Consider the following 14,640-nt stretch of genomic DNA (forward strand, 5'->3'; position numbering starts at 1 on the left):
ACCCTTTCCCCATTAGCAGAATAACACAGGTGACTGGGCTTGGTTTCCTTAGCTCCTCAGCTGAGACCAGCTTCACTACGTGAAGACCAAATACGTGTGTCTGTGCCACCAGGCTGTTCTTGTTGGTGAGATGAAGTCTGTGGTAGTTGCTTCTGTGGTTCCTCAGGAGAATGGATGTGCGCAGTGTTTTGCAGTGGTCACATTTGAGATGAAGAGGAGCGTCCCTTTCCTTCAGAGGTGCTGGGAGTAGATACCTGCAGCCTCTGATGCCAGGCTGGCAAATGCCTAGTCTCTTCTTGCAGCCCTGCAGGGGCTGGAGTTTGTTCGTAGCCTTGTGTGGTCTTTTCTTTGGTTTTCTGTCCTTGAGATTATGCTTTTCTTGCTTTCTAAAATACTCTGTGAGGCTTCTGAAATGACAAGTACTCTTGATCAGCTCTATGTAGGACCTTTTGCATGAAGAACCTTGTAGGATTTTGTAGAGAGCAGGATGCCTTGTGCAGAACTGGTAAAGCAGCCCATAGGACTGGACAGCAGGGGTATGATTATTCATATTATAACCTATAGGCAGGATCAGTGATCCTGAAGTACAGTGAATGTTCTCTGCTGCATCTGTGGGTGCTGGTTACAGGGTAATTTCTACAGATCTCTATTGTTTTCATACAGTTATTCAACAACTGTAGAAACGACAGCATCAGAGACCTTGAATAAAGTGGGGCCCTCCTATACAAACATACATGAAGATATACTTCATCCTCCAAAGATCCTTTGTACTTGTATGGCAGTGAACACTTCCAAACTCTCTGCTTTGTGCAACAAAAGAGTATTTTTCTCCAAGGATTTGCCCTTTCTCTCTCTCATAGCCTGTGCTGCCTTGATAACGTATCCTGTGGTTTGCTGCATCTCAGACAATGCTATGTAGGAAATGTTCTTCTAGGGTAGGTCCAATACAGGCTCTTGTGCAGCCGTGCCCAACTCTTACTGAAGCCAGGGGTGGGTGGTACATGTACAAGAGCTCTCTTTGGGCCTGGTGTTTGGATATGCCAGGGATGTCTTTTTCTATTGTGGTTTTTTTTCTTTCCTAGCTCACACAGCTCTTGAGAGTTTGCCCAGATTCTGGCAGTCACTAGATGATTCTGAATGAAATGCACACACAAATACATGGTAAGGCACAGAGCCTCGGCAGAAACTGTGCTTGTGCAAAACATCTCAGCTGTTCTTTTTTGGCACTTGTTAAGCTCTTAACATAAGCCAGTGAAGAGCCGTAGCACTGGGAGCTGTCACTGATGTGTGAACTGAGCATGACGGGCAGAATTGATCCCATGTGTAGCTGTGCTAGTGAGAAGATGAGTTCTTGCAAGGTTAGACTTTCCTAGTACTTTTATGCCATGCTTTGGCCTTTTCTTACTGTTTTGGAGCTGCTGTAATACCAAGAGAGTCCCTGACCAGGTCCGCACCGCTGACTGTGATGTGTCACTGACTTGAACAGCATCCTGTAGATAAGACAAGGCAGACAAAGGAAGAGATATCAGCTCTGCAAGGGTGAGAGCCTGAGCGACAGATGGATTTTGAGGGAATGCCTGAGTAGCAGAGCGGAAGAATGGGCATAACATGCTGGTTTGATCTAGGTGATGGAGGAGGAGGACTGTGCAGCACCAGATGTAGGATGCAGAGTGTGCTAATGTTGGGATCTTCAGGAGGGTCTGCATGCCGATTGCTGGTGCACCAAAACCAGTGCCGTCGGCGCTGTTATAGTTACGTAGCAAGGGTAACCAGCCCATGCTATGGCCATGCCTCTGTTTTTACTCCGTGCAGACTGTCAGTCTTGCTCTTAGTTTGAAAAGAGATTGCAACAAACAAGACCTCTTTTTGGAGTTGTCTGGGGTCTGTATGAAGCTACTACAGCCCTGCTTAGGAGGTGTTCGCAGTCCAGCAGATGCAGTATTTTTGTCCTGCCGAGTCAGAACTGGGTAATCTAGCAGCTGGGCAGAAACTCCAGTGAGCTGGAAGAGAGAGACAGTGTTTCAAATGGAGCATTGAATCATAGAATCGTTGAGGTTGGAAAGGACCTTTAAGATCATCAAGTCCAACCGTTAACCTAACACTACCACTACTAAACCATATCCCTAAGCACCATAGCTACACGTCTTTTAAATCCCTCTAGGGATGGTGACTCCACCACGTCCCTGGGCAGCCTGTTCCAATGCTTGATAACACTTTTGGTGAAGAAATTTTTCCTGATATCCAATCTAAACCTCTCCTGACACAACTTGAGGCCCCATAAAACTGAATGTCAGGCAATAGATAGAGATGATCTCGTGTTGTGGTTCCCTGAACCAGGGATTTCACTGAACTTGGTGGACAACCAAAAGGGAGCCTAAGAGGCTTGAATTTCTGTAGGAGAAACTATTCTTCACTTGTAGTTGCAAGGTATTTCACAGTGTTTGCTTCTGCTATCATCCAGAGTGGTTGCTGTCAAGAGAGGCTCTTAACTCAGTTCAGCTTTTCTCTTGAAACCACATTTAAAAGGAGCTTTAAAGTGACTTTATAAAAAAAAAAAAAGGTGGTTCAGGGTCATGTTCTCGGTGTTTCTGAGATGTCTCATGTTTTTCTGCTGACTCTGCCATGTTAGCAGCAGCGAAAAAGAATAAAACTGCATGTTGTTGGCACAAGCACGTTGGAAGCGGGGAAGATGTTCTGGAGAAGATTTGGCTATTTTTGCTTCTGCTGGACAGAAAATGTCTTCACTCCATGTCCCTGAAAAACCTTAGGCAAAGTCAATATTTTCTTTTTTTTTTTTCCCCATAAACTTTTTCAGTGGAAATACCCCCCCTTTTTTGGGGGGAGGGGGAGTGGAAAATGTTCCAGTCTGTTGGTGACCAGCATCTGCAAATGTTCAGCAGAGTGCCAGGAAACTTCGGCTAAAATCTGTTTGGGTTCTGGGTTTTCAGATAACTCAGGGTTGTTTTTATTTACTTGGAGGAAATATATGTTTCAGAACATTATCCACAAATTATTCAAGCTTCCCATTCCAGCACCACCATTTCAGTGTAAACATTTGCCAAAAGCTTTAATTTTTTTTATTTCTTTTTTTTTTTTTTTCCATGGTGGCAAACCAGGCTACTGAACGGCATCATGTGCCTTCCAGCCCTCTCCAGACCAGGAGCTACCTCTGGCTGGGTCCGTGCTGTCAAATATGGACTGGCTGTGGGAACAGCAGGACTCTCACCTCAGAGAATTGCCACCGCAGTGACGGTGCCCAGGTTTTCATGCGTGCCTGGACATGTGTGCAGCAGCATCTAACCCCTGCTAGCATGCTGGGAGGATTTGAATGCAGATCTCTGGAGAGGGACGGTACAAAGATTTGCTGGCGCACAAGCTGGCCAGATGACTCTGAGAAACAAAGGCCTGGAGGTGATATCTGTGCTGTTAAATTCACAGGGCCAGGACTCGAGCACTGGTTGGCTGTTGATGAGGTTCCTTAATCGTTAGCACATTCCCTGGCCAACCCTGTACCAATGACTGCCATCCCAGCAGTCCCCGGGTACAAACTGGGGTAGCACAGGCTAGGGACCTGTTGCAGAAGTTGAGATGGATGAGACCCCCTCTATTGTGAGAAGAGGAGGAGAATTTGGCTCTGTGCATCGTGCCAGCTGCTTTAGGGCAAGAAAATGGGCTCTGTCCCACTTACTAGTATAGAAGTACCCTAAAGTTTGCCTTCAGTCAAGGTGGTAGGAGTCCATCCTTGGAGGATCAGCATGGAGAGGAGGGAGACTTATGGGGGTCCCACTGAAAAAGGAGAAATCAAGGGAGATTTGGTCTGTCTGCTGACACCTCCCCACAACAGTCAGAGTGAGAAATTTCCTGCAGGTTTATCTCTTCCTCTTGTGCTGCTGCGGCCTGAGCCCCGTGCTTCTGCCAGGGCTCAGAGGAACGGCACATCTTGGTGTCATGTCCTTCGTTTGGCTCTGCGGCAGCGTCATCCCAGGGCTGGGCTCTCCGTGGCTGCAGCTGTGAGAGTAGGCGGCCACCAACAAACCCTGCCTAGCTCTGACTTTTAAGGGGCTTCTGTTCTCCATCAGGACCCCTGATTGATGCTGGTGGGTGATGGATGAAGTTTTGGGAAGGACCTGCCAGGGCAGGGAAAGAGTGAAGCCAGGGAACACAGAGGCAGAGGGAAGCCAAGCCTGGCACAGGGGAGCTGGCTGTACGTGCAGCACCACGAACTCTGCACATACTGCATGAAAGACACTTCTTAAATAAAAATAACAGAAGGGAACATGAAAGACCCCAGTAGATGCCAGCAGTGACTGTAAGTCTCCGTGCTGGCCTGGTTCACCCTGCTCGGGACATGCTGTGCTCTAGTCTCAAATATATGGCTTTACATTAGTGTGTGTAACATGGAGCAGGAATCCCTTCCCAAAGCACCTTGCTCCAAAGGGTAACCAAGGTCAGATGCTCAACCAGTGCCAATCTGCAGAGTTTCTCTGAGTTCAGGAATCCTGAACAGAGCTGCTGAGATCTGGCCAGCATTCGGCTTATAAAGCAGTGTCTCAGAGCCTGCCCCATCCCAACTGGGTCTGAGGACAGGAGCTGACATGTAGACCCAAGGAGGACAGTCCTTTGGGGGTCTCCTCTCTCTGCCTAGTGCTGCTGCTATTTCTTGAGTATTAGGTCAAGTGCAAAGAGCATCTGTGATGTGTCATCAGGCACCTCTTCCTCTGCCTCTGGGTGGATAAAGCAGGATTATCCAATACATCCAATATGCCTTGTCTTGCCCCCACTATGAATTAAGCCTGCCATTGAGTACCGCAGTTGCTCTCTCTCCCTGGCCCCTATTTTCCACCCCCCCCTCCCATCAGCAGCACGGAAATTGCCTGAAGTTTTGTTAACGGTGCAGGATAGGGCTTCAGGGGGAATCCACCTTGGGCTCTGGGGCTCTGCTCCCACCACCTCCTCATGTTCCTTCCGAGCAGATGGGCATGCGTGGATGCAAAGCAGCCGCAACCAGTGCTCTTGGAGGTGTGAAGCTGTATAAATTACTTTGAGCAGCTCTTCTACCCGACCAACCTGGCTGAAAGAGATCTGCTTCAGTTCAGCAGTTCCCAGGCGTGCAAAAGCCTGAGCGTGTTGTTTAACTTCCTTGCCTGCTGGGAAACGGCTGGTGTCTTATCCCCTTTTACAGTTTTGGCAGGAAATGTGGCTCTGGAGGTCAAACACAACTGACCTGACGACTGGGAGTAGTTGTTACAGGCAAAGGCTTAATGTGAGATCATGCAAAGTCTTTACGCTTGTGATAAATCTCATTTAACTCCCTGGGTTCAAAATCAAACTAGGCATGTACAGCTCTTTGTAAAATCCAAGTCGAAGACTTTCTGGGCAATGAGTGGGTTGTTGCAGTGAGAGATCCCAGCACTGCACGGGCAGACCCACACCTTTCAGTATCAATAACAAAAATGCTGAACAGAGCTAAGATATAGCGATTACACCACGTCAAATCCTCTAGCAGCTTTTTGGAGCAAGAGCCACCCTCCTGTCTTTATGCAGCATTCTGGATTGACATCTGCTAAGCAAATGAGGGGATGATAACGCAGTGATTTATCCAGGGTGCCTGAACTGTTAAATGGTTAAACATTTGTTTATTTATCTTCAAAGAGAGGATGCCGTACTTCCCAAGAGGGTTTGTTTTTAGGGCTGGTGGAAAGCCAGTTCATTATGAGCGCCGCAGCACTCGAGAGATTCTCTCCCCTTGATCTTGGCGTTGCTTCAGTTGGGCTTTTTTCACTGTGTTCTTATCCTGCAGGAAATCTGTGAAGGAGAAAATAGGAAGAAGGAAAAAAAAAAAAGTAACTCAAAGCCATATGACTTTTATTTTTACAATCTGAGAAAGGAGTCTGGAGGGAGATGTACTGTGGGACAGAGAGATCTATGTATTTGGTATAAATCCAGCAAGCCTGATTTATTGATCTTCAACGCTGGTGTGACAGTGTTAACGTTAGCAGCTCCTGATGTGTATCAGCTTATGTGAAAGGTGGGGACTTGGACCTGAGGTGTCGATCACGCTGATGGATTTATGCCAGAGATCAATCTGTCACGGTAACCGTGATGCAAAATAGCAGCAGAAGAGGCAGAAGTGTTGTGTTGATTTATCAGTGTGGACTTTGCACAGTGGTATAGGCCCCTTCCCGGTCCCTTTCTCTTGCAATAGTGAGCTAAGCCTAGGCACATTGTTACCAAATCGTAGTGATGAACTGAAGAGTTGGCAAGAGTGTCGCAAAAGCGGGTAAGAAGTGTAAGGAAGCGCATCTCCATGTGCTTTCTAGCTCTTCAAAGATGTGTGCTTTTTAGAAGTCTGCTTAAAAACAAGTTGTTGTGTTGTGTGAACGCTCATATTGCACAATACCAACTGGTTAAAGCTCCAGCATGGACCTCCGTCAGCAATTCCTTGCCATGAAGTGATGACAGCGCAGAGATGGAGGGGAGGGACTGCAGAAAGACAAGCGGAGCCAAGCCTGTGCATCTGGGCTATGTGAGGGCAGCGCTCTCTGTATCCTGAAAAGGCACAAGGAATCAGTTAGGGTGGATTTGGGGGAATAATGGGGAGGAATAAGCCATCCACATAAAGAAGCTGTGGGGTTCTCTCCCAGGTGCGAAGTAGAACCCCCCTTTGCTAACCAGGCCTGGTGGGATGCCTGCAAAAGCCTTGCTCCCTGTCCCGAGGTGTGCATGATGCACTGCAAAGCCCCAGGGGTTTCCAGGAGGCTCTGCCTGGTGTGGAGGCTCTGGGGCTGCAGGCGTGGAGCCTCTGGGGCTACAGACAGGGGAGACGACCCTCCCTCGGCAGGAGGTGGGACGAGCTGATCCCGTAGGTGGGACAAGCTGATCCCCTCCCCATGGTTCTTGGATTTGAGAGCTGGTTTTCCTTCCTCTTTGTTTTTGTGTAGGGAAAGGGGAGAGAAGAGGGGTATTTGAGTGCAAATTGTTTTCCATATCAGAAGTGTTTAAGTGATGTTGCACCGAGTTCAGCCGGGCTGTTTCCCAGATTGCTGAACGAGGCAGTGACGTGATCCAGGGAGGAAATGCCCGGAGGTCAAAGAGGGAAGGTGGGTTTGGATTTGCGTTTTGCTTTGAGATTGCCTGATTGTAACAACAAGACTCTGGAGCCCTTTTCTTTTTGGTGTTTACAGAGCACCTGGAAACAGTGCACAGCTCTTAGGATCCAGGGTCGGCTGAAGGCCAAGTCTGCTAGGTGTTGTGTGGCCCTACAGTAAGAAAATGTCCCTGTTGCAAAAGCTTTGTAGGATGCCCATAAATAGTATCACATCTCTAGCTCCTCCATTCCCTTCCACACAAGTTCAAACCCATCAGCATCTCCAGGAGGTCTGTGATCACTGGAACAATGTCCCTGGAATGACTTGGATGTCGCAATTCCTCTCCTTGACCCATGTCTTTCCTATGTCCTAGGCTCTCTGCACACTGGCCGGAGCTCTCCACCCCCGGGGAGCGTTCCCGAAGAGCAGCAGCAGATCGCTCGCCAGGGATCCTATACCAGCATCAACAGCGAGGGCGAGTTCATCCCCGAGACCATGGATCAGAATGTAAGTGGGGCCAGGGTGTGTGGGTTAAACTGGGGCAGTGTCAGGCACGAGGGAGGCTGCGCTGTGAGTGCTGTTCCCACCATTAAATCCCCCGTGGGCCCTGCGCACGGGGCTCAGGCCAGGTTTTTCCAGGAATGGGTGCCCCCAGGTTTGACGTACTCAAGAAACAGCGGGCCCAATTTCCAGGAACCCTAAAAGCCAGCTGCAGTGGTGATGGCACCTCAGGTAGCTCTAGAGGAGCATAGATCTGGCACACACATGCACGCCAGCTGCCAGATCCTCGTGGCTGCAGCCTTCCCACATCCCAGGGACCACGAGGGAGCGTGCCAAGCAACCGACTGCCTGCGATTGCAACAGCCTGGGGATGGCAGCAGCTCTCGTTGCTTCCCGTATGCTGTTTCTACCTGAGCTTTGGCTACAGTTCTCTGCTCTGCCTGCAGCCTCTCTCTCTGATTTTCTCTCTCTGTTCCTCCCCCATATAATTTTTTTTTCCTGTCTTAATGAGGAGTTTGTATATTCCAATCCCTTAGTAATAAAAGAATAGCTAGTTCTTCAGCACAGTGATGAGCAGTACCTCTTCCTCCAGTCAATTTAGTACCCATGATGGGGGAAACTCTGGAGGGTCAAGGGACCAGAGTGGGAGCAGCTTCCACCTTCTTCTCCGTTTGCATCTCTGCTCAAGCTATAGCTCCAAAGAGCTTAGTACAGGTCCTGTGAAGTCAGCTGGCCTAACTGGGCATGCAGTTCATTCTTGCAAAGCTCTTGGAAGGGCAGGACCAGGATCCACGATTTCCAGGAGCGCTGGCCGTGCAGGAGGGACATCTGGAAGGCACTAAGCTCACTCCAGCAGGCTGCTGTGACAGCCCCCAAAGATCTTGCCTAGGGAGATGTGTGTTTCATACACTCAAATAGCACCCACTGTCTTTGCTTTTGTGTGCAGGCTGTGCCAGTGTTTCCATGGCAAAGTTGTGTTTTCAATGGTTTATTCTACAGCCATTAATAAAATAAGAAGTCACTCTGGGTGAGTCTTGGCAGCGTCAGAGTGCAGATGTATCTTGTGCTCCTTGCAGCCAAAAGTTGGCTTTCTATTGTTTTCACATGCCTTCCAAACACGTTTGGTAGGATTAAGACAAATTGTGTGTGCGTGCAGGGGGAGGGTCCACACGAACCCCCTCTTGGGTGTACATCAGCACAACTGCACTGGCTTTTAATGGAGCTCCATTAACGCTAGCTGAGCTCTGAGCCTGCTCCTGATGAAGGTTCCCAGATGCTCTCCTTGCTTTTCCCCAGCATCACGCTGTGGGTGGCCTGCTGCCCTTCTCTGGCAAATTAAATGCAGGGAAAAGGGGATTTGGGGATGGGTTTAGTCTTTTTTTTCCTCATCTCATTGAGCAGCCGTGCTTTTCCCCATATGGGCTTTGCCCTCAGATTGTCCTCGTGCTGCAGCTTCCATATGTGCCTTGTGGAAAATCACTTCCAAGCTGGTGCCTGCTGCCTTTTGGGGGATGGCCCTGTGCAAGCCTGTGATGTAACTGCAGTCTTTGCCTTGAGACCAGTTTGGCTGATGGACAGATGCTGAGTATGGAGCCTCCTTGGATTCCTAATTCTATGCTTTCGAGAAATGAGTGCATTTCAGCATGATTTTAACTGCTGGGAGAGACCTGGCATAGCTGGCAGAGGTGGGGAGTAGGGTGTAGCTGGGGTCTTGCTCTTCTTTGGCTGGTGCACTTTGAAGGATGAGGCTTTGGGGTAAAAACTGGGAAGCAGAGAAAAATCACACTTTCCAGTTGGGACTGTCCTACCAAAACAATGCGAGCTGTTATGGTAACCGGTTGAGGAGGTGTAACACAGGAACAGCATGTGGAGAGGGAGGCTGTTCCCGTACGCAGGGAAGGAGGAGCGATGTGGGTCCGGGAGCCAGCGAAGGGTGATTCCACATGGTGTTTAACCCTCGTTGCTCAGCTCTCTTGGGAACCAGCTGGGCTTGGGGCTGGCTGTGGGGTAGGAGTTAGTGAGTGTCCACAGTGGGTCAGCAGCCAGGAGGAAGCATCATACCAACTGCAGCGCAGCGTGGCCCTGAGCGAGCTCTGCTCCACGTGGAAGTGCTCATAGCCCCTAGGTTTGCCACTCAGTACAAATCCTCTGTTGTTACTAACTAGCTATAAATAACCCCATCCAGTACAATGTCTCATCCAGGAAGCAACACAAATGCAGCTTTTGACTCACTGAGCTAGTGAGAGCCAAGCGAGTTCCTCCAGCCAAAAGCCCTGATGATGCTTCACTTACCACCGGAGAGGAAGGCTGCTCTCGTGTGCCAGGGCAGCTCGGGGAAGTCAGGAGGCCAGGGCTGCGATCCTGGCTCTGGCACACAATATCCACTCGACCTTGGGCACATCATTTGTGTCCTGATAGATGCATTTTTCTAAATTATTTTTTTCACGAATACTTTGTTGAATCTCACTACTTCTCAGCATGCTTTGAATATCAGGGTGATAATTATCTATGCCTCAGTTTGCCTACTAGCAAATAGCAATAGGAAAGAACAATAATCCAGAGAGGGCATCATAAATGGATTTCCGCTGGGAAGAAAACTTTTGTTAGATTGGATCTCGTCTCTACTGGGGCTGGCATCAGCTGGTGTAAATCAGCCAGCTTTGGTGGAGCTTTGTTGACCCTGCCAGAGGTTTGCTAGCACCGGAGCTTGAAGAGCTACAGTACATGGTTTTATTGTTTCCCCTTTTTGTTCACCATCAGATGCTTGAAGCTTTCATCAGCCCCGATGAGTCGCTGTCTGGGAGCTGCCAGTCGCTGGACAGATCTGTGGACAGGTGAGTCGTTCATGTCACCATGTTCACCAGCTGGAATGCAGCCTCCGCTCCATCGTGGGAGAGGAGCAGGGTCGGTGGCATCCCCTGAGGTTCCTGTCGGGATGAGGATGCACCTGAGCAAAACAAATTTATCCTGAATGCTGAAAAGGGATCCTAGCACGGATGTCTGTGTCATGGTATGATTTGAATTGCAGTAACATGAGCTGGACAGAGTAGCTGGGGATCTGCGGGCAGCCTGACTTCGTGTGTCCAGGTTTTCTGCTTCGGTCAGATCCCTCTCTTACTCCGCTGGCTTTCTGCAGTCACCAGGTCAATACTCTGTTAGCCTCTCCATGCCTCCTCCCCCCCGGACATGCTGTCTGCTCTCCATTGACTGCTTGTAAATTCAGCAGCTGCAGACGTGTCAGTCAAGGTGCTGAGGACACCAGATGAGCAACAACTAAGTTTAGCTTCTCAGCCGGAAGCAACTAGGACACGTTGTACTAACACAGGCTGCAGTTCAATAGTCGGTGCGGCTGGTTGGTCCAAGCTCACACGTGCACAGCAACTGTACGTTTGCTGCTGTGCACGGTAGGCTGTGTATGCGACACAGTGTCCTTTTGGGAAGCAATATATATTTTTTTTCCATGCGCATCAAAGGTTTTCTTTTCTTTTCCCCCCTCCGTTGCTTTTGCCGTACACCATCGAGGCTGTGTTACAGCAGCTCTGCGTTGTGTTGATTTGATTGTGTAGCGTGCTTCGGGTTTGCAGCTCTGTGCACTTTGGATCTGTCTCAGCATCAAGGTCCATTTCCTTTTCGTGGCTTTTAATAATTTCCTGTGATGTATTCGCTCATTGTTACGGCTGGATCGAAGCTGGATTCCTTGTGTTCCCAGCCTCTCTGCCCCAGCTTTGCTTTTGCATAGACTTTGCTGGGAGGAACAACCTCCCACCTCCCCTACAGTCAATCCATCTTCCCTACAGTCAATCCATCTGCCTTACAGTCATTCCACCACCCCTGCAGTCATCCCATCTCCCTTACAGCCAGACCACCACTCCTACAGCCATCCCATCTCCCCTACAGTCGTCTCGTCTGCCTTAGTCATCCCATCTCCTCTACAGTCATCCCGTCTCCCCTACAGCCGTCCCACCACACCTACAGTCATCTCATCACCCTTACAGCTGTCCCACCACCCCTACAGTCATTGCATCTGCCTTACAGTCCTCTACAGTTATCCCATCTCCCCTACAGCCATCCTGTCTCCCTCTCTGCTCCAGCCGTAGCACAGTCGGACAGTCCCTCTGACTGTCCACGCGGCCTTGTTGTAACACTCTATTGTGAACTGAGAGAAGAGTGTTAGGGATGTTTGCGAGAGGGTAATATGGCTTGGTTTCACATACAAAGGAACAGGCAGCTGTGTTCAGTTATGGGGTCTAGGAGCTGGAAAAGGCATGAGGAGGGCTGTATTCTTCAAAGGCAGACAGAGGAGTATGACTATTCCTGCAAAACCATAGCTGAGCCCTTGCAGCCAATCGCTTCAGTTGGCATTAGCCTCAAGAGGGCAGAGCTAGTCACCAGGCGTGGTGGCCAGTCTGATGCTAAGAAATAACACAACAAATTCCTCTTCACTGTAGCAAACCTGCCGTGATCAGCTTTGACATGAGTAGATTTCAGAGCACTTTACAAAGCAGTTTTCTACTGCTATGCCCATCTTGTTAAAAGGGGCAGTGGAAAAGCAACCTGTCCAGGTCACCCTGTTGGCCCTTAGAGAGGCTGGGCTGAAATTAGGATCGCTGAGATCCCCTTGCAGTGCCTTATCATCCTCTCAAGGTAGTTGAAAGACCTTGAGCCTTGAAGCACCAAGCTCGCTCTCTCCCTCCTGGTCTCCCGGGAGGGTGTGTGTGCTCAGTGGTGGTACGGACCCTCCTGTGTGAGGAGGGTGGGGGATGATGTTGCAGAGAAGGGGAGACCCGCATTAATCAAGCATGACTGAAGGACTTCAGTGCGTACCTCCGCAGTAACTGAGCAATGTTCACAGAATGCAGAGTTGCACGGTTGAACACTTGGCGTTAAGGGAAGAGAAATCTGCAGCCCTCCTGTGCCGTCTTGGGCACAGGTGTTATGGTACCGTCTTCAGCTACTTCATTTCAGCCTGGTGTCTACGTTTTCTGCGCATCCCTTTCGTTTGTCACAGGAACAAGCAAAAAAAATAGTCTTCAGTCTTGTGCAGGTTGAGGATGGGATCTCAGCTGGGTAGACTGGGCTGATCAGTGCAACTTGCTATATAGCCTGTGCTTTCTGCATGTAAGCACTTCCTGACTCATTCCAGCCTTTCTGAGTAATAAAGTGTATCTCTTTGTTTTTTGTCTTTTTGCAGCCCTCCCTTTACCCAAACCCCTGTTCCTGGAAGGAAGAGCCATCCCAAAGACAGTCTTGATTGCATGGGTAAGCACTCTTGGAGGTTTGTATTTGCTTATAAGCATAAAAAGCATGTAGTAGAGAAACCGGATGAAGGCTATTAGAGGGATGGCACTACATGAAAAGTAATTTAAAAAAATCAAGCAAACCGGCTCCATTGCTTAGGTTATGCTTCAAAAATGACCCTGCAATGATCAAACATGAATGTTTTCTAAAATCAGAAGACCCAGAGCATCAAACACAGGCAGGGCTGCTCTTGTCATTGTTAACCCTTTTTGGCTCTGCAGCAGTAGTGGTAGCACTGAAGAACCTTTGGGCCTGGTTTGGGAATCAGTTTACAGCAACAACAGTCCAAACTGGGTAGCAAGAGCCCTGAAGTAAGTGGATGAGAACGGATTGGGAGCAGCCCTGAGGAGAAGGACTTGGGGGTGATGGTTGATGAGAAGCTCACCATGAGCTGGCAGTGTACGCTTGCAGCCCAGAAGGCCAATTGTATCCTGGGCTGCATCACCAGCAGCGTGGCCAGCAGGTCGAGGGAGATGATTCTGCCCCTCTACTCTGCTCTCATGAGACCCCACCTGCAGTGCTGTGTCCAGCTCTGGTGCCCCAACAGAAGAAGGACATGGAGCTGTTGGAGCAAGTCCAGAGGAGGCCACGAAGATGCTCAGAGGGCTGGAGCACCTCTCCTATGAAGAGAGGCTGAGAGAGTTGGGGCTGTTCAGCCTGGATAAGAGAAGGCTCCAGGGAGACCTTCTAGCACCTTCCAGTACCTGAAGGGCCTACAGGAAAGCGGGAGAGGGACTTTTTACAAGGGCATGTAGTGATAGGACGAGGGGGAACGGTTATAAACTGAAAGAGGGGAGATTTAGATTAGATATTAGGAAGAAATTCTTTGCTGTGAGGGTGGTGAGACACTGGCCCAGGTTGCCCAGAGAAGCTGTGGCTGCCCCCTCCCTGGCAGTGTTCAAGACCAGGTTGGATGGGGCTTGGAGCAACCTGGTCTAGTGGAAGGTGTAGCTGCCCATGGCAGGGGGTTGGAACTAGGTGGTCAGTAAGGTCCCTTCCAACCCAAACCATTCTATGGATCTATGATTCTACGAAAGCAAATAAAGCTGTTGCAAGATCAGAGGTGAGCGCTGTGTTGGAAGAAGGTGCTGAGGGGCATTACTCTTTTATTTGGAGACAACTGTGAGGTGCTGGGAAGCTGGAAACAGCCTTGTGGCATCGCCTTTTGTTTCTGTTAGTTTCTGTGAGTTGCACTTTCAGGATCCTGATTTCATACACAGCAAAACTTGAGTCCCAGACTCGTTAGGGAGTTATACCTCTTCCACTTGCATGAATAATAATCTGTAATACTGCAAATGCTGTTAGAGAAAGTGTATTGGTAACTTGCAAGGCTCATGGGTTACTTCTTAATCACTCATAAACATCCAGCTGGTTAAGTCATGGAAACTCTGTAGTATTGTAATGACTTTCACTATTAAAAATGAACAAATGGCAGTCAGCCTGTGGCACGATAACTCGTTTCTGGCCCCAGGCAGGATTTCTAGATTGAACCATAGAGATGAAGCTGCAGTCGGTCCACGTCGCTGAAGGTTTTAATACATCCCTCGTGGCAGGGGAGGCATTTTGCTTTGAGACACCACTCACCATCGTCGCTCACACGTGGCTCGCTGAGAACCTCTTGACCTGTCCGTGTTGCTTTTCTTGCTGACCATATTTCAGCCATTATGCACTCCTCTTGCGCGCTGCTGTAATGGGGAAATCATGTTGAAGCGCGGCCGAGGCCAGGAATGGTCTCCAAGGAGCGGCTGCTGGC

The 14,640-nt window shown here is 49.3% G+C and overlaps 1 protein-coding gene across 2 annotated transcripts in view; it reads left to right on the forward strand.

Moving 5' to 3' along the window:
- LOC137665547 (mitogen-activated protein kinase kinase kinase 3-like) overlaps positions 1 to 14,640 on the forward strand; it is a 91,268-nt gene that overhangs the window by 65,300 nt on the left and 11,328 nt on the right. For both annotated transcript variants that reach the window (XM_068404697.1, XM_068404698.1), the window contains exons 8-10: positions 7,462 to 7,595; positions 10,350 to 10,423; positions 12,781 to 12,848. In XM_068404697.1, the coding sequence (XP_068260798.1) occupies positions 7,462 to 7,595; positions 10,350 to 10,423; positions 12,781 to 12,848 (276 nt within the window). The remainder of the gene's footprint in view (positions 1 to 7,461; positions 7,596 to 10,349; positions 10,424 to 12,780; positions 12,849 to 14,640) is intronic.

This window comes from Nyctibius grandis, chromosome 7 (assembly GCF_013368605.1).
Source record: "Nyctibius grandis isolate bNycGra1 chromosome 7, bNycGra1.pri, whole genome shotgun sequence".
In the NCBI taxonomy this organism is placed as follows: domain Eukaryota; kingdom Metazoa; phylum Chordata; class Aves; order Nyctibiiformes; family Nyctibiidae; genus Nyctibius; species Nyctibius grandis.